Source organism: Ceratotherium simum, chromosome 17 (genome assembly GCF_057802395.1).
Source record: "Ceratotherium simum simum isolate JZ-2026a chromosome 17, ASM5780239v1, whole genome shotgun sequence".
In the NCBI taxonomy this organism is placed as follows: domain Eukaryota; kingdom Metazoa; phylum Chordata; class Mammalia; order Perissodactyla; family Rhinocerotidae; genus Ceratotherium; species Ceratotherium simum.
This window is the reverse complement of record NC_141916.1, coordinates 23,739,922-23,760,229: the sequence shown is the minus strand read 5'-3', so window position 1 is coordinate 23,760,229 and position 20,308 is coordinate 23,739,922. Positions and strand designations below refer to the sequence as shown.

Sequence of the window (20,308 nt, the reverse complement as noted above, 5' to 3'; positions counted from 1 at the left end):
AATATATGGGACAAGAAACAAGGGAAATACAGAACAACCAGAAAACAAGTGATAAAAAGGCAGCACTAAGCCCTCATATATCAATAATGACTCTAAATGCAAATGGATTGAATTCTCCAATCAAAAGGCACAGAATAGCTGAATGGATTAAAAAACAAGACCCAACAATATGCTGCCTCCAGGAAATACATCTCAGCTCTAAAGACAAACACAGGCTCAGAGTGAAGGGATGGAAAACAATACTCCAGCTAACGTCAAACACAAGAAAGCAGGTGTTACCATACTTACACAAAGTAGACTTCAAGATAAAAGAAGTAATGAAAGACAAAGAGGGGCAGTATATAATGATAAAAGTGACACTACACCAAGAGGACATAACACTTATAAATATATACATACCTAACATCGGAGCACCAAAGTACATAAAGCAACTATTAACAGACTTAAAAGGAGAAATTAACAGCAACAAAATAATAGTAGGGGACTTCAACTTACATTACTTAGAACTTACATTAATGGATAGATCATCCAGACCGAGTGTCAACAAGGAAATAGTGAAATTGAATGAAAAACTATATCAGATGGACTTAATAGATATATATAGAACGCTCCATCCAAAAACAGCAGAATACACATTATTCTTGAGCGCACATGGAACATTCTCAAAGACAGATAATATGTTGAGAAACAAGGCAAGCCTCAATAAATTTAAGAAGACTGGAATTATATCAAGAATCTTTTCTGATCATAATGCTATGAAACTAGAAATCAGCTACAAGAAAAAAGCTGGGAAAGTCATAAATATGTGGACACTATACGACATGCTACTGAGTAACCAATGGATTAATGAAGAAATTAAAGGAGAAATCAAAAAATATCTGGCGACAGGGGCCAGCCTGGTGGCATAGCGGTTAAGTTCACGCACTCCGCTTCGGCAGCCCGGGGTTCATGGGTTCGGATCCTGGGTGCGGCCCAACACACTGCTTATGAAGCCATGCTGTGACAGCGTCCCATATAAAGTAGAGGAAGATGGGCACAGATGTTAGCCCAGGGCCAATCTTTCTCAGCAAAAAGAGGAGGATTGGCAACAGATGTTAGCTCAGGGCTAATCTTCTTCACACACAAAAAAATATCTGGAGACAAATAAAAATAAAAATGCACCATACCACTCATATAGAATGCAGCAGAAGCAGTCCTAAGAGGGAAATTCACAGCAATGCAGGCCTACCTTAACAAACAAGAAAAATCTCAAATAAGTGATCTTAAACTGCACCTAACAGAACTAGAAAAAGAACAAACAAAGCCCAAAGTCAGTAGAAGGAGGGAAATAATAAACATTAGAGCAGAAAGAAATGAAATAGAAACCAAAAACACAGTAGAAAGGATCAATGAAACTAAGAGCTATCTCTTTGAGAGGATAAAAAAAAATTGAATAACCTTTAGTTAACTCACTAAGAAAAAAAGAGAGAAGGCGCAAATAAATAAAATTAGAAATGAAAGAGGAGAAATTACAACAGATACTAGAGAAATACAAAGGATTATAAGAGAATACTATTAAAAACTATATGCCAACAAATTGGACAGTCTAGAAGAAATGGATAAATTCTTAGACTCATACACCCTCCCAAAACTGAATCAAGAAGAAATAGAGAATCTGAATAGACCAATCACAAGTAAAGAGATTGAAACAGTAATAAAAAACCTCCCAAAAAATAAAAGTCCAGGACCAGATGGCTTCACTGGAGAATTTTAGCAAACATTCAAAAAGATTTAATATCTATCCTTCTCAAACTATTCCAAAAAATTGAAGAAGATGGAACAATTCCTAACTCATTCTAGGAGGCCAACATCACCCTGATCCCAAAGCCAGACAAGGACAACACAAAGAAGGAAAATTACAGGCCAATATCACTGATGAACATAGGTGCAAAAATCCTCAACAAAATATTGGCAAACTGAATACAGCAATACATTAAAAGGATGATATATCATGATCAAGTGAGATTTATACCAGGGATGCAGGGATGGTTCTACATCCACAATCAATCAGTGTGATACACTACATTAACAAAATGAGGAATTAAACCACATGATCATCTCAATAGATGCACAGAAAGCATTTGACAAGATCCAACAACCATTTATGATGAAAACTCAATAAAATGGATATAGAAGGAAAGCACCTCAACATGACAAAGGCCATATATGACAAACCCCAGGTCAACATGATACTCAATGCGGAAAAAACGAAAGCCATCCCTCCAAGAATGGGAACAAGACAAGAGTGCCCACTATTGCCACTCCTATTCAACATAGTACTGGAGGTTTCTGCCAGAGCAGTTAGGCAAGAAAAAGAAATAAAAGGTATTCAAATTGGCAATGAAGAAGTGAAACTCTTGCTGTTTGCAGATGACATGATTTTATATAAAGAAAAGCCTAAAGAATCCATTGGAAAACTATTAGAAATAATCAACAACTACAGCAGAGTTGCAGGCTACAAAATCAACTTACAAAAATCAGTTGCATTTCTCTATTCTAATAACAAACTAACAGAAAGAAAGCTCAAGAATACAATTCCATTTACAATAGCCACAAAAGAGAATAAAATATCCAGGAATAAATTTAACCAAGGACGTGAAAGACCTATACAATGAAAACTATAAGACATTATTGAAAGAAATGGATGATGACATAAATGGAAAGATATTCCACACACATGGATTGGAAGAATAAACATAGTTAAAATGTCCATACTACCTAAAGCAATCTACATATTCAATGCAATCCCAATCAGAATTCCAACGACCTTCTTCATGGAAATAGAACAAAGAATCCTAAAATTCATATGGAACAGCAAAGACCCCGAATAGCTAAAGCAATCCTGAGAAAAAAGAACAAAGCTAGAGGCATCACAATCTGTGACTTCCAAACATATTATAAAGCTATAGTAATCAATACAGCACGGCACTGGTACAAAAACAGACACAAGAACAATGGAACAGAATTGAAAGCCCAAAAACAAAACCACACATCTACAGACAACTAATCTTCGACCAAGGAGCCAAGAACGAACGTACAGTGGAGAAAGGAAACTCTCTTCAATAAATAGTGTTGGGAAAACTGACCAGCCACATGCAAAAGAGTGAAAGTAGACCATTATCTTTCGCCGTACACAAAAATTAACTCAAAATGGATTAAAGACTTGAAGGTAAGATGTGAAACCAGAAAACTCCTAGAAGAAAATATAGGCAGTACACTCTTTGTCATCAGTCTCAGAGGCATCTTTTCAAATACCATGTCTACTCAGGCAAGGGAAACTAAAAAAAAAATAAACAAATGGAACTACATCAGACTAAAGAGCTTCTGCAAGGCAAAGGAAACCAGTAACAAAACAAAAAGACAATCCACCAAGTGGGAGAAAATATTTGCAAATCATATATATCACAAGGGGTTAATCTCCAAAATACATAAAGAACTAATACAACTCAACAACAAGAAAAAAACAACCTGATCAAAAAATGGGCAGAGGATATGAACAGACATTTTTCCAAAGAAGATATACGGATGGCCAACAGGCACATGAAAAGATGTTCAACATCACTAATCATTAGGGAAATGCAAATCAAAACTACAATGAGATAATGAGATATCAACTTACACCTGTTAGAATGGCTATAATTACCAAGACAAAAAATAACGAATGTTCGAGAGGATGTGGAGAAAAGTGAACCCTCATATACTGCTGTTCGGAATGCAAACTGGTGCAGCCACCATGGAAAACGTACGGAGATCTCTCAGAAAACTAAAAATAGAAATACCATACGATCCAAGTTTCCCACTACTGGGTATTTATCCAAATAACTTGAGATCAACAATTCAAAGAGACTTATGCACCCCTATGTTCATTGCAGCATTATTCACAATAGTCGACATGGAAGGAACCCAAGTGCCCATCGACTGATGAATGGATAAAGAAGATGTGGTATATATACACGATGGACTACTACTCAGCCATGAAAAAAAGACAAAATCGTCCCATTTGCAACAACATGGATGGGCCAGAGGGTATTATGCTAAGCGAAATAAGCCAGAAGAGAAAGACAAACCCTGCATGATTTCACTCATATGTGGAAGATAAACAAACACATGGACAAAGAGAATAGATGAGTGGTTACCAGAGGGGAAGGGGGTTGGGAGTGGGCATAAGGGGTAAAGGGACACATATGTGTGGTGACTGACAAATAATAATGTACAAGTGAAATTTCACAATGTTATAAACTATTATGACCTCAATAAAATAATAATAATAAATTTTTAATCTCTTTATGTTGAAAAACACTAAATAAAAGAAGCATCATTATGAAAATATATTTGCAACATATATAATAGATGAGTTTTATTAAAAAAATAGCTCTTACAAATCAAGAAGGAAAAATACAAAGAATTGAATTTTAAAGTGGACAACGTACATGAAAAATTAATTCAAAAAATAAATACAAATTGCCAAGAAACATGAAAAAACATTCAATAATCCAGATTTTTGCCTCTACTTCTGACCTTTGTCCCAGACTCCAGACTTATATATACAACTGCTTGCTCTACATTTCCATTTAAACAGCTAATACACCTCTCAAACAGAATATATCTAAACTGAACTCTTGATCGTAGCGGCTCTCCCCAATACAGCTCAATGATCAGCCTTCCCCAACCTAGTTAATAGCAACTACATTCTTGTGCTTCCTCAGTCCACAAACTTTGAAGTCACCCTGACTCTTCTCTTTTACTCAAGCCATCAGAAAATCCTGTTGGCTGTACCTTCAAAACATATCCAGACTCTAACTTCCCATCACTTCCACCTAATAAAGCTACCATCACCTCTTCTCCGCATAACTGCACAAACAGACAGGCTTTGCTTAAAATATGTAACTTGCATCCCTTAGGATAAAAATAAAACTCCTTAACTTGGCCCCTTCTTACCTCTCCAGAGGCATCTCACATCATCCTCTTGACTGTGCACAGCAGCCACACCAGCCTCCTTTCACAACATCCTACCTCCCTATACAGAGCCTTTGCATATTCAATTCTCTCCGCCTGAACATTTCTTCCTTCTTATCTTCACTAGTGTAATGCTATTTCTTCATCAGATCTCAACTTGAACATCATTTTCTGAAGGATGCCTTCCCTGATCACCCTGCTAGGTGACTTTTGCCTATTACAGGTGCTTTATCAACATCTTACTCCTGCAGCATTGCATTGCATACTTGATCATCGCACGATTAATATCTTCTCCCCGACTTGATTATTAGGTCTTTGAGAGCACAAAGCAATCTTATTTTGTTCACCACTGCATCCCCAGTGTTGAGACTAATTCATAGCGGATGCTTAATAACTATTTTTCAAGTGAATGAAAATTATAGAAAAGAGACTCAGTGGTAAGACACGCAATTTCACCTTTATTTCACTCAATTTCTGTAGGCATAGAACAATCATCCCCATATTGCTATTTCTAGGATTATTCCAAGCTCTCCAGCTCCTAAATTCATTCCTGGGCATATGGCAAACTCCGCCAGGACAGTTAATCCAATTCTTACATTCCACTTCACATTCTACTCATTGTCTCCCCAGCTGTAAGTCCTTCAGCATTTAGCAATCGTGGTCTGCAGGGACATTAATAGATGAAATAAATCAGTGAACAAGTACAATGTCCATCTTGTTCTATACTAACCCACCCCCTCCCTTCTTCCAAACCAACAAATAAAAGTGACCTTTCTGAGATCCAGGGCCTGAGAAATGCTGTAGGTAGACCACAGGCATAAACAAAAATGGGAAATTCTTAATACTGCTTGCCATGAGATGACCTAATTTGTGATCAGAAAAGCTCAATTTTTTATTGCTTTAAAAACATGATGCTTACCCACAAAATAGTGTGAAAAGAATGCGTTACCCACTGCATTTTTTTTTGTTCTTCCTCCAAGCATAATGAAGAATTCACTTCCCAAATCTAACAATAATGACTCAGGCAAAAAAAAATTGCATGTTTCATGTCTTCTTACAAATAATACTACAATAAACTATGAGACCCTGAAACTGGTCAAAAAGGCTTGAATAAGTTGAATAAAAACTGAGAGAATATACAGGGCCATCTGCACACACTTGGTTTTAGCATCATGAGGTACATTCATGCAGGGTCACCGACTCCTTCCAGATCACCATCTTTGAAATAACCCCAGGAATCAAGCGGCACGGAGCACAATTCTAAGGGCATGGATTAATGGGGGAATTTTTGCAAAAGACAAAAAGAAATTTAAGCCTGTGGAAAATGCATTGTCCTAAAGTTTTCTAGTACTGGGTTGCTTCTATTAATCTTATTCTAACAAGACCTAAAATAAAAAATCAGACTTCGATGTATGTGGGACACGAATAGTTACAAGTCAGATGGGAACAGTTTAATTTAACATTGAGACAGCACAATTCATCTCAGCAGAGCCACCTGGCATAAACTGAAACTATATATCTTATAAGACTGTAGCAAGCTACTAAAAGCCTGGGAAATCAAACTGATATGAATTATTCCACCAAGAGTATTTAGAAAGTGACTTGATCTAATGAAAATGCAAAGAAAACTTCAAAAAAAAAAAAAAAAAGATTTGGAGACCAAGGAGGAAGAATTCTCCATGACCAGTGGCTTTCAAGAACTCCAGTTAATAATCCAGGCAGGTCTAGACCTTTAGAGTAGATACTTTTAAGTTTTAATTCAATCTGCTTTCCCTTTTCTTTCTTTACCAAAATCAAATAAAAATCCAACCAGACAATATTTGCTTTTGAAATTTCTTTTCCTGAACTATCAGAATCAACAGTTTCTGTTGCATATATGAGGTACTACAAAGTAATGAAAAGTTGTGCTTCCTGTAATAGACATAGACACTTCATTTTAGTAATGAATACTGGATAATTTACATTTGCTTTTTCTCTCCTTTCTTACTGCGTATAGACATAAGTGTTATAAAATTGCATTTCCTAAGTATTCACATATCCTTTGAACATATGATTATTGCTGTCTCTGGAATATCATAAATTTTTCATTCTCCATTCAAGCTGATTTTCTTTTTTCACTAATGAAATATGCTATCACACGAGGCAGTATATGAGAAACACTGCCTGTGTTCAAACTGTGGTACTGCCACTTAGCTGGTTTATCTCGGGCAAGTGAAACAACCTCCCTAAGCTTCAGTTTCCTGATCTGTAAATTGGAAGCCATTATGACTAGCAAGAAAAATCATTCATGTTAAGTTCTCGTACTCAGAAAATACTTAATAAATGTCAGCTTAAAACATAAACCCTAAAACATGTATTCTGAGACCTTCCTGCATACTTGAGATCCAAGAGAGAAAAATAAAGCTCCGTTGAGGGCGACAAGGAAAGCACATCCATGAGCTGAATCTTTGCTAACTAAGGTGTGTTCCACGTACCAGCAGCGTTGGCATCACCCAGGAGCTGGTTAGAAATGCAAACTCTCAGGTCCCATTCCAAAACCGCTGAATCATAATTTTCATTTTAACAAGATCCCCAGGTGATTCATATTCCCATCAAAATTTGAGAAGCACGGAGCTACATGTCATGCTCCTACATACAGGCCTTGTAGCTTGTTGGACAAAAATGCAGGTAGGTCTCAGCTACATTACCCATGTATGTGCCATGGATCATTGGGGTCACTTGCCAATGGTTAAAATTATACATATTATATCTGCACATTATCTATTATGCTATATGAACCTAAAATTCTCTTTCCCAAGCTGCTGAGTTTGTTGAACAAGTGTTTGTGAGACATCTCTTTACAACTTGAAATAATATTTATAAGTGAGGGTCACTCTGAAGCCAGCCAGCCCAGAATTTTTTTTACACTAACAGTGAGTAAAGTATAAAACAAACAATAAGCCCAAGATCTGAACCTCAAATCCTAAAAACCTAGTGTGGCCCTATGGCTTAGGCCCAAACTCCAGAGACCACATAGCCAGCTCCCCAAGAGGCAACATTCCATCAACTGGGGCAAAAAGGTGTGAATAGGAGCTGCTGCCATTTAGAAAAATCTAGGCAAAGGCTCTAGAATATAATGTGTGTAGAATATTCTAGTAGCAGGCCATGAGATTACAGCAGCCATTCCAACAAATAGATATTTTACAAGCTTAACATTCCTGAGTTGGCTGCAGCTCCATTCTTACCACCACCAACTCCCGGAACAATTTTTTAAAGCAATTTCATGTGATTTCATATGAATTTTTTATAATTAAATAGTTTTGAATTTGGGGCTAGTTTTTGCATAAAAAGAAATGTGCCTGAATTGTACTCTATCACAACCATCTCTAAACTGAAAAAGAGAATTCCTTTCTGATCCTTCCTCGCACTGAACTCCTACATCATTGTGTTTTTTTTCATTTAATTTTTAGTCTATGCTAATTTTATACAATCTGTAAATATATATCAGAGAACACAGACCACATACATTATTCAAGACACCCAGTGGGGAGCCCAGTGCAGCTGAGTTACTGTTTGGTACTTTTTGTTGGGGAGGGTAGGTGTTGTGGTTTTATTCTCCAATGGGCATTGTGATGTCCATTTACCTTTATCATGCAGTTGGTCTTCCTGAGGGACTACTTTCCACATAATTGCCAAAATCAACTTGTAAGATGCTTTAAATTGCATATATCTTATTTTTCCCTATTCTGATTTCAAAATGCCATTTTGTATGATCTCTATTGAGAAGAAAATAAGCTCATTTTTAAAACAATTACCTAACAACACTACAGCTAAGAAGCTGCATTTTCTGCCTAAGATAAGTGTTTTTCTTCTCTCTTACTTTGAGTCTCATCTGAATGATATCTAGATTATTGCTCTTTTGCTTTGGTGTTAATCTGAAATCCTCTCACTTTTTTCAAAGTTTTACACTACTAAGGAGGACCAGCCTTCTGATCACCTAAAGAGTCCCATTTTTAGTCTCTTAGAACTGTGCTAGACAATTTGATTTAATTATTATTACAGACAGATTTGCATAAAGCTTTCTTCTGAAGAGTTTTAGGCCATTTAAGCAACGTCATTAGATGGGCAGAGAAATTCTTTTGATAAAATGTAATGGGGCATGAAAAATAATAAAATCCACAAAATACATTTATTCAACGATCTTAATAATGAAGAGAAATTAGAATTCAGAGTGAAGAACTAGAGGCTGAGTACTTTCTATTATTTTAAAATAAAACATGATTAAATAGGCACAGCGTAACACCTCTGAATCAGAGGGCAGTACTCCGTGTTATGTCTTCTGAAAACCACTTTCATTTCAGAAAAAAATAAATTCAGTATATTCTTATGCCATCTATGGAATTTACTGAAGATGCGGAACAGCAATTAATTTTAACAATAATTTCGTATGAGCTCACTAAACAACATTGTTTGTGGTAAAACAAGAAAGTTCAGGTTTCCATAGACTATCTCTCATTAAAGGATCGCCCATGAATTCATATTACTTTGCTTGGGGAAAAGAAAAAATCCCCCCCCGAAGCCCTTTTTACAAACCTAGTAAATCAGAGAGAAAAGTGGTGTTTTCAGGTTTCTCTCAGCGCTGCCACATAGTGCTCCTCGCTAAAGGGGAAAAACACCCAAGACCAGCTTTTCGTAGAGCAATTTGGCAAGAGCTGGGATTATTTAAAAGTGCCATAATCTTCAACCCAGTAATTCCACCGTTAGCAATTTACCCTATGGACAAAGCCGTATAAAAGTGCGCCAAGATTATGTATGAATGACATCCTGCCATATTGTTTCTCATAAGAAAAACAACAAATCAGAAACAACCAAAAGACCCTTTGAGAGGGAAAAAATCACACTATGATATGACTATACAGTGGACTAATATGCAGCCATTTTTAAAAGTTGGTTGATATGGAAACATCTCCAAGATAAAAGTCCAGAAAGATGTATGATATCATTTATCATACGTGAAAAGTCTACGCATGCATATGTGAGTGGACTCACTGAAAATCATCTGGAAGGATTTACAAGGACTAGAAGTTTAGGGGAGGGAGAAGGGAGATTTTTATGCTTTATTTTATATCTTTCTAGATGGATTGACTATTTACTGTATGCATGCATTATTTTTAGTTAAGACATTAAAAACATTGTACTAGGATTAAGAAGGAAGAATGATAGTCAGAGTCTGACAACTTCTACTACTCAAGACTATGCAGTAGAGGACACAGTAGCTACATCATTGTGGCACTGTCATCATCCTATGGTTCTGCCCTACCTTTTCCTGGCACCCCAGCTCTGCTACAAGCTAACTAATAAACAGTAGATTTTTAATTTTTCTGAAGATCATTAAAATACATCATGTGATGTCTCATATAGTCATTAATATGAAGGCTATACTGTTAATTATTCTTGCTTATTAATATATTGCCAGTTCAATATTTTTTCCTCTGATTTGACACTTCTCAGTTTTTATAATGTTTAAAAGATAGCATGCCAAAAGCCTTTTTGAAGAGTTTATGAAAAAATATCAGCACAAAATTAATGATAGTGTTTAGGAAGCCTACAGGATTATCTTGATGAAATCTCTCTTTAACACAACGTAGCTAATTTGTCTTCAGTGAAAATCCTCCCTATCATAAGATCAATTTTCTTAACTAAGTAAGGCACAAGTGGATTATTTTCTTGACCATTTTTCACACATACACATAATTCACACATAGAATTAGAAAAGTGTCCTAATTCTATGATTTACCCAATATTATTTTAAATACTAAATTAAGGTAATTTTGGTAAGAAAAGACAATCCAGACCAAGGCCGTAGACAAATGTTTTACAGCAACACCATTACCTCTCAGCTCATTCAATTGTCTGCTGTGACATAATACTCCTTAATAACTACAGACTTTCAGCAAACTTTCTAAAAATATTTCATCTGATATGTAAAACAATGCACCTTCCTTTTGATTGCAATTTCTTCCTTTTTCATTATTGCATAGATCCCCTCAGTCAGCTCTGGCATTCTGGTCACGTAGTCCCTTGTGTCTCTATAATGCCAACTAATTTATAATTGCATTCATGCGTGAGAACCTCCCACATATTTCCCATGCTTCAAGCACTACTGTAGATTTGGTTATGTTGCTCCAAAATTATTTCTTTTTTAATGTAATCTGTATAAATTATGTTTTCCTTTTTATTAAGAACAAAGAGATTCTAGGTGAATTATATCCCACTGATTTTTGTTCCTCATCCCTATATTCACATATTCAAAAGTCTCTGAATCAGTTTTATTACGTTGTCATTCCTTTTTTTAAAAAATCCCCAAGTTACTTGAGTGGCAGTCATCTAATCTCTGTCCCTATCCCTACTTTGCTATGCATTTTAAGTGACAGGCTAGAATCATCCATATTTGCACACTAACATGAAAATAAAAGAATCAAACCTCTCAAACTACCATCTCCTGTCAAATGCAAGAAAAATGCTCTTTGGAAAAGTGTACACATAAAAAAATCTACTCTTCCTTTCTATTATTTAAAATTAATTAAAGTGGCCCATAAATTTATGAAAAGGTGCTCGTATTCATCAGCCATCAGGGAAATGCAAATTTAAATTACAACATAATATCATGTACCAACATCATTTATCATAATACCTAAAATTAAAAAGACCAAAAATGCCAATTGTGGGTAAGGATGTGGAGCAACCGGAAGTCTCATATATTGTTGGTGGGAAGGTAAACTGGTATAACCATTTTAGAAAACTTTTTGGCAAAACAATTTTGTGACAGGGTAAGACAGTTGTGCCACAGAATAAAACAGTTTTAACCTATGAACAAACAATTCTACTCTTAGATATATACCCATCAGGCATGCATAACACCAAAAACATGTAAAGAATGTTTATAGAAGGAATTCTAAAAACTGGAAAGCACCCAACTGCCCTTCAATAATAGATTGGATTGTGGTACGTTAACACAAATAGAACACACACAGCAATAACTATGAATGATTGACATCTACATGCAAAAATATGGATGATTCTCACAAACGTGATTTTGAATGAAAGAGGCCAGGCACAAAAGAATAAATAATGCATGACAAATTGGTTCTCAGTGTCAACCTTGGTCAAGATTTATCCAAAATATTGAGGAAGAGAACGGCCTTGAGGAGAGTAGTACTGTATATCAGAATACAATTTGAAAAAAAATGACCTTGCATTACATACCAACTGTTTGATCTTAGAAAGGTCATTTAACCTCCCTGACCTCATTATTTCTCCGTAAAATGGGGATAATGAAACCTTACCTCCCCGAAAGTAAATGACTATTCTGAAGATCTCTGAGGTCCTATGTAGCTTTAAGATCCACGACCCAATGAGATGGTTTCACTACTCTAGCATTTTCATCGATAAAAACATGGATGGTTCTTCTAATAAAACTAATAATAATAGCTAACATTGTTCTATGCACTTGACATGTATTACTCACTCAATCCTCACACCAGTGCTATGAAATAGATGTAATTGCTCTCTCCATTTTACAGATGAGGAAACTGAGACTCTGAGAGGTTAAGTAACTTGACCAAAGTTGCACAGCTAATAAGTGGCAGAGCCAGAATTCAAACCCAGAAAATCTAGCCCCATAACCCACATACTTAGCTACTCAATATGCAAAGATATTATAGTAACTCTATTTTATCTACGTTGACAGGGCTTTTAAAATTAAGTTGAAAACAATCTGATGTCTAATCAACACAGAGCATATTAAAATGCAATCTATATTATGTAATGAAACTGCTTTTGTTCAATCAAAAGAATGACGATTTTAATGCATTCATATAAATCTGGCCTCTTTGAGAAAACACCAATTAAAATTAACTATTGCTACTAGAGCAAGCACAAACCAATTCTGATGGTCATTCACATTTCCTGTATTTGATGCCTCTCTAGAAATGGAGAGGAAATCTGCCTTCCTTGTAGCAGGGTGGGTTTTTCTTTGTTTTTTTTTTAAACATAGCCTCTTCTACAAAAAACATTATAGCATTAGTTCAGATTTCCTTCCAATTCCCTATTTTCATGAATCACCATTTCTGTGAAGCAGTGCTCTGTGTTCAAACTTGAATCTACGATCTACTGAAAGAAAATAAATGCATGCACTGAATACTTGAAAACCTTTTCTAACTTCAGTGACTTTCAGTAACTTTCTATTTCCTAGAACTTTAGCCAATTATTTTCTGATAATTCTTTGTTTTTTTAATCTAGATTGACGTTTTATGTATTTCAGTTTGACCTCATGCCATTTCACACCTAAAGTCACCCAAAATATGTACACATTACATTTTCTAGAACTACTTTGAATTTATGTCAGTCAATCTCCTTGTCGGCTAGTTGAGAGCCTCTGACTGGGATGAGGGATGTGGTGATGGTGGCTGAAATGGGAGAAGACAGAGGGACAAAGGCAAACTCTGCTTACTTTACAATTCTGCCTCAATTTAGCCAGGACTCCAAATGGCTCTATATGGTAACCCTAGCCTCCAGTCAATAAAAGTGGATCACTTAGATTAATTGTAGTGGATGATTTTAAAGAAGGAAGTAGGCTCACAAAACACAGCACTTTCAGAAGGAACTTCTCTGGGACTTGTAACTAATTGTGCATTCCCGGACAAGTCATGTACTCTCTCTTATTAGGAAGATGGAGGCAATGGCTACCTTCGAGAGTTGTTGTCAAGATCACATGAGGAACAAATTAAATGCCTTCTAACCTATGGAAGTGACATGTCTTTGATACAGTTGTGACTATTATAACCTCAATGATCTTGCATTGGATTCTATCCTGTCTCTGTTTAGCTCCACCACAGCAGCTCAATGATAGGGGCAGAAAAGGTTAAGCCCCTCCTCCCAACACTTTGCTTGTGTAGATTCAAATAAAGAATTGGTTCTCTCTGACTCCTTTCCAAGAACAACAACCTTCTCATTATTCATCAGTATTTATATTTGGATAATGGGCTGGAGCTGAAGTTACAGAGCGAAAATATAAAGCAGACTACAAAACAGGGCTGCTCGGAGTTGCACAAACAAATCTGATGAAGGAAGCCTGAGAGCATCAAATAAAGAACACCAAAAAATGACAGGCCACATGCACTTGCTTTGTTCATTTCAATCTTAGCAGAGTAAAATTCAGCAGTTAGGTCCTATGTTTTACCTTCTAGGGGCTTTAGAAACAACAAGTGATTAATGTCTTTAAAGAATGTATTTTGTTAATTTTACGTCATTAAAAAGGCTATTGAGCAAGAGTTTCAACAATAGGATGAGTGCAGGGTATAAGAAGGCGGCTTATATTTGTGCTTTAAAAAGTAAAAAACATAGAACTTAACTTATACTCCCCTGAAATTAAGTTCTTATAAATTATAACAATGATAATACTGGGAAAATTAACATAAAAATGAGATTATTTCCTTCCCTCATATGTACAGTGAGATACACACACACACACACACACTTATGTATCCTTATGTATAAGTATTGACTTCTCCCACTTTTAGCACCCATGAAAACCTGAACAAGGTAAACAAGTCAGTTAATGATTATTACATTTATTTTAAATTATCTCTTATAAAACGTTTTTGCAAAACTTTTCAGAACATTTCCTGAAATATTTTTAGTGACTGGTTTTAAAATTGCACACATGGAGACACATTCCCAAATAATCTCTAAGAATATTTACCATATGAACTAAATGCTTATTTACCTTAGGAAAAAAAAATTCTATGGGTGTTTACTGAAAATATCTTGCTAGATCTTGTAAAATGTTGCATTCATCAGAACTGGAAGTTCAAATACTCGAAAATAGGCAACAATCCTCTATATTCCATGGCACCGAATATGACCAGCAACACAAAGTCACTTTATTCTTGGTATTTTTAACCATGTAAAATGAAAGACTCCAATGAATTATTGTGGCATTTCTTCAGTGATGCTGTGGTCCGCTCACTGATCACTTACTTTCAGCCTTCACTACTTTATATATGAAGCAAATAGTCGATTTTCAATCATTAACACCAAAGTCTGCCACAAGCACTTTGCATTAATGAATCTCAAAATATTTTACCATTTCATTAAATCTAACTGCATGTTGGGAAGATTTCAAGCACAGTCTGATTTAGTAGGCAGCTCACTGTTGGTAACAGAGACAAACGGTAACATCAGAATTGAAATTCACTACTTCTGACTAATGCATCTATCATGATGGTCCATCATCTCAATCAGCCTGCCTCTAATAAAATCGACATCACTTAATACAAATCTATCATATTCACAGGTAACAATGTAGAAGTATTGGTAGAAAGAAGGATAAAAGAAGTTAAAGCAAAAAGTATGATTTCTGCTATTGTCGTGTCATGGATGTAAAGCTCTATAATGGGCCCTTCTTCCTCCTACCTCCAACTACCTACAAAGAAAACTACAGAACATCACTACAAACTTTTAGTTATTAGGACAAGTTCAGGGAAAAACTCAGATTACTCCTCACCAAGGAAATTAGCTAGTGACATATGTAAAAACCATTACATTCAATCCTTCCCGGTTCTGCCGAACCTACTTGACTAGGCTAATATACTCTCAGGAAATGGATTGGCTTCGATGTAACGTCCAATAAAATTAAACATAAATGAGCTCCTGAGGGACTTAAATCAATGGACTCAAAGTGACTTCCTGATTTTTCTCTGATAACTTGTCACTCTCACGAGCAGTAGCACATTGCACACTGTATAGGCAAGAGAAAGGTATGGGAACGGTAACTGAGCAGGTAAACATAAAAACCTTAGCAAAAGCAACCATGAATTCTCTCTCCTCCCCTTCCTACTCCCTTTCCCTCATCTCCTCTTTCTCTGTGTGTGTGTGTGTTTGTGATTATACAGTAGTCCCCCCTTATCTGCGGGGAATACGTTCCAAGACCCCCAGTGAATGCCTGAGACTGCTGAGAATAGCAAACCCTATATATACTACGTTTTTTCCTATACATATGTACCTATGACAAAGTTTAATGTATACATTAGGCACAGTAAGAGATTAATTAATAATAAAATAGAATAATTATAACAATATACTATATTAAAAGTTACCATAGATCTTGGCAACTGCAGCATATGATTTTTATTCTTTCCTTATTAAGTTGAGAACTTTCACCTTTTCATTTAAGGAAACACTTTACAGTTTCTCTTTGGCATATCTGAATTGCCAGCATCACTACTCTTGTGCTTTGGAGCTATTAGTAAGTAAAATAAGGGTGACTTAAACACAAGTACTGCGATACTACAACAGTAGATCTAACTGAGGCAACTACTAAGAGACTTATGGGTGGGCAGTGTATACAGTGCAGATAGGCTGGACAAAGGGATGATTCACATCCCGGTCAGGATAGAGCAGGATGGAGTGAGATTTTATCATGCTCACTACTCAGAACAGCATGGCACGCAATTTAAAACTTATAGATTATTTCTGGAATTTTCCATTTAATATTTTCAGACCACAGTTGACTATAGGTAACTGAAATCACGGAAAGCAAAACCACGGTTAAGGGGGTACTACTGCATTGCACTTATATGCCCTGTATATTCTACAAAATTTATAACAGCTCAGTTTTCATATATGTTACTATTCCTTGGTACAAAAATAGCTAAATTTTAAATGCTACTTTTAAAAAGGATTTAAAAGCAGTCTTTTAAAGTATAAATAATATAGATGCAATGCTTTCTGTTATTAAATGAATGATACAGAACCCATTTGAGGATAGCTATGGATTCAAAGAGCATTTCCAGACATCAGAAGTGAGCTACATACAATGGTTGCTAAAGGCAGGACAGCGTCCTCATTCAGTGCTGTGCTCCTTTTTTTTATCAATTAAGGCCATGGTTCTGTCCACACTGGACAATTCTACAATAACGTGGACTTCTGTGGTTTGGGCTAATGGAGTTGGTGTATCATCTACTATTGAAGGTCACTTGTATCATTGATTTCCTTGGTTATTGTGGCTGAGTGTGGACCATTCTTAACCTATTTGGGATGTATTTGTATCAAGTAGTGTAATGAGAGAAATGCCTTCCACTAAGTTTCTTATTTCCTACTGGTGCCACTATACAGAATAGATTCCTCCAAGAAAAAATTTTTCTGCTAGAATACAAGTATAGCATTTTTAAATGGAAAAGAACTGATCACTCAAAATAGAGAAGGTATTCTTTCTATATTCAACATTTTTAAAAGCTATTTAGCTTGCCCAGATTAAACAAATGATGGGTGGATATTTATTAATACAAAGCTTTATTTTCGCCAAAAAACGTATTCATCATAAAAGTTATGCTCACATTTGCATTCCTTACAGCATTTGCCATCCACGTATGCAAGAGCCGACTTAAGTGGGCAGTCAGGAATCGGGCAGATCAGAGTTTCACACTGGATGGTTCCATTCTGAGAAGAAAACAATATTTAAAGAATTTCCAAGTTGCAGTTTGATAGTCTTCAAGCATTTTTTAATCTGTTTCTTAAATTTCAAACTCTTCACATAAAATGTCATAGATACCACTATTTTTTGGTTATTATGCAATAAAACCAATAATACAGAGACCCACAGTAATACAAATTGGGTCCTATCACAGGCGGTAATTGGCTCCCAGCTTCTCTCCAGCAACTGACCCTAAATGAGCTAGACTTCTCACCTTCTTTTGAGATGAGGATGAGGACATAAGTGGAGGGAAGGGCACACACTGGCAGGGAAATGGCAGGCTAAGGGTAAGCCCGGGGCACTCATGTCTCCCCAGATTACTCACAAAATGAGCATCAACAAACCAGGAGATTCTGGAATAGCTGATCCCATCCTGGAGACTGTCTCAGGACTCAGAATCTTCCCACGGATATTTAAGATCAGACAGGCCACCACCATAAGGCAGTGCTCACAATTCCCAAAAGAGGCACCAAACTACAGACAAGACACAAGGAATTTGATTCCTGAAGGTCATCCAGCACTCCGAGGCCGCTAGTGGGTTTTCTAGTCATTTCATTGACCTCACTATATCACATCGTGTATTTTACTCAATTCAATTTTTGGCCCCCATTGAACAAGATGGGAAGGCTTTACTGTATTTGTAAAGTGCTATAATTTTGGTAGGAACATAATAAGTTCCTGAATAGAAATCATAACACATGCTTACACGTGTGCACACATATGGCTATTTCAGAGCTGCCTTTGACTTTCTCACATGCATGATATTCCGCTTTTGAATAAACTTGATGAACTTGGGGAAATTTTTTTTAAGGCTAATTCACATAGACTTCTGACTTCTTTCCAGTAAAAAAGTTTTAACAGATGAATTCATGTGGAATTTAAATGTTCAAAACCAAACTAGGTTTGAACTTTGCTTTGAAAATGAACATACTTTTGAAATAATAATGGATTAAATATTCTACTTTATTAGTGAGCAATTAGAGAAATCATATTTATTTAAATTCTATAACTTGTATTCTGCTGTATTAGTTAACATTTAAAGATTGTCTTACTTATTTAAACTCCGTTATTTGCTTATAGGGCCCAATCTGGTCACAATATTTCATGCTGCATATAATTTAGTTTTATTAAAATGCGTTAATATGATACAATCTATACAGAAACTGATATATAATAATGTACACTTGAAATTTACACAATGTTAAAAGCCAATATGACCTCAATAAAATTTTTTTAAAAATGCATTAATAAACACACGAGGAGAAAAAAATCTCTAGAAATGTTTAAAGAATAACAGGATAGAATCCTTTGGGAATCACCTTACTGACCCAATTTAAATCACTAACCTCATGTGTGTACCAATAAACTTAAACTTTATAGCATTCCTAAACCATAATCATCTTTATAGGCTAGAGAGTGTCTTTAATAATGCAACACACAGTCCTTTAGATTTGACCAGGTTTGCTAGCTAAATATGTTGTGTCTTGAGGAAATGGGTCTTGAAATTTTCATGATTACATTGCTTTAATAAATTTTTAAACAGTGGGGGCATCTGAATTCCCTTAGTCTGAACTCCAGTGGAAGCCATACCAGGCATGTGCAGTTCTTACAGCCGTCTGTCCAGGACTCAAATTCTCGGTAGGTGGTTCCCTTCATGGTGCAAGTCCTTTCACAATAGCACTGATCCAATCTATTCATTCGCTGTTCAGCTCGAGACAGCTGTAGCACAAAGAAAGGGGTTCATATTGTTCATCACTCCAGCAACACAGAAATGCTAAATACTCCAATAGGCATCTGATTTTTTTTAAGTGTATAGCAGTCATGATGGCTATACCCATCAACTATTTGCTGAAAATATACTTAAGCCTTTAGTTAAAAAGAAAAGGTTTTTCCTCCACTTCTTTTTTGTGGTAAACTTGCTCCCTGCCTTTGAGAAAAAAAAAAAGCATAATTTATAATATAAAAATGAAGACTAACTCAAAACAGCATCACCCACAATGCAGAGAAGCATTTTCCATCGTTAAAAATGTTTAATTTCATGAATAAGTTTACTCAAGTGAAAACATAAATTTTCAAATTTATATTGTGTCAGAAACAAATCATCGATATACAATATAACTTGCAGGTTATCAGTAACTACTACGCAAGATGACAACAGTCTGGTGAAATTGTAGGTAAACTTGATACACGCTTAAGACAGTGAACAATCCAACAACTGTAACACAGTGGTAGAAAGCACTTATGGAAACATTTCCTCTACATAATTCTAGTGTCCATATTCTTTACAAAGTCCTGTCACCTCCTTGCTTGTAAATAAAAACTAAATAATAATAAAAATGAAATTAAACAATAAATCCTGTTGTAATACGCAGTGCAAAAACCAGGTAATCTGCCTCATTCCTGATTTACTGAATCATTTGTTATACAGATGGCCAGGGTTTGAATATTGATAAGCTCTTTCCTTGAGCAGAGATTTAGATGCAGGACTAACAAACAGTAGAGTATAAGAAAAGTCTCAAAGCTGAACATTTGCAGTTATAAAAGGAACTATAAGGAATCTCAAGGATTTCTGAGCTCCCCACACTATATTTATAAGTAGTTTTTACCTTGGCTGATGTTTTGGCCAAAATGTCCTGGAGCTCCATGATCTTCTGCACGAGTCCGTGGAAGTCATTGCAAGTTGGACAGGCTGGAATTACAAACACCACACTGGTCAAGTTGTATTTATAAGGGGTTCAATCTGGTTAAGTCTATGCTGACAACTAATATCTGGGAACTCGAATCTCAAACTGACATTCT

The 20,308-nt window shown here is 35.8% G+C and overlaps 1 protein-coding gene across 4 annotated transcripts in view; it reads right to left on the bottom strand.

Moving 5' to 3' along the window:
• The window catches only part of NELL2 (neural EGFL like 2), a 352,025-nt gene that overhangs the window by 193,720 nt on the left and 137,997 nt on the right, over nucleotides 1–20,308 (bottom strand). For all 4 annotated transcript variants that reach the window (XM_087442529.1, XM_087442528.1, XM_004428919.3 and 1 more), the window contains exons 8-10: nucleotides 20,116–20,198; nucleotides 19,100–19,228; nucleotides 17,373–17,475 (exon numbers count right to left, since the gene is read on the bottom strand). In XM_087442529.1, the coding sequence (XP_087298655.1) occupies nucleotides 17,373–17,475; nucleotides 19,100–19,228; nucleotides 20,116–20,198 (315 nt within the window). The remainder of the gene's footprint in view (nucleotides 1–17,372; nucleotides 17,476–19,099; nucleotides 19,229–20,115; nucleotides 20,199–20,308) is intronic.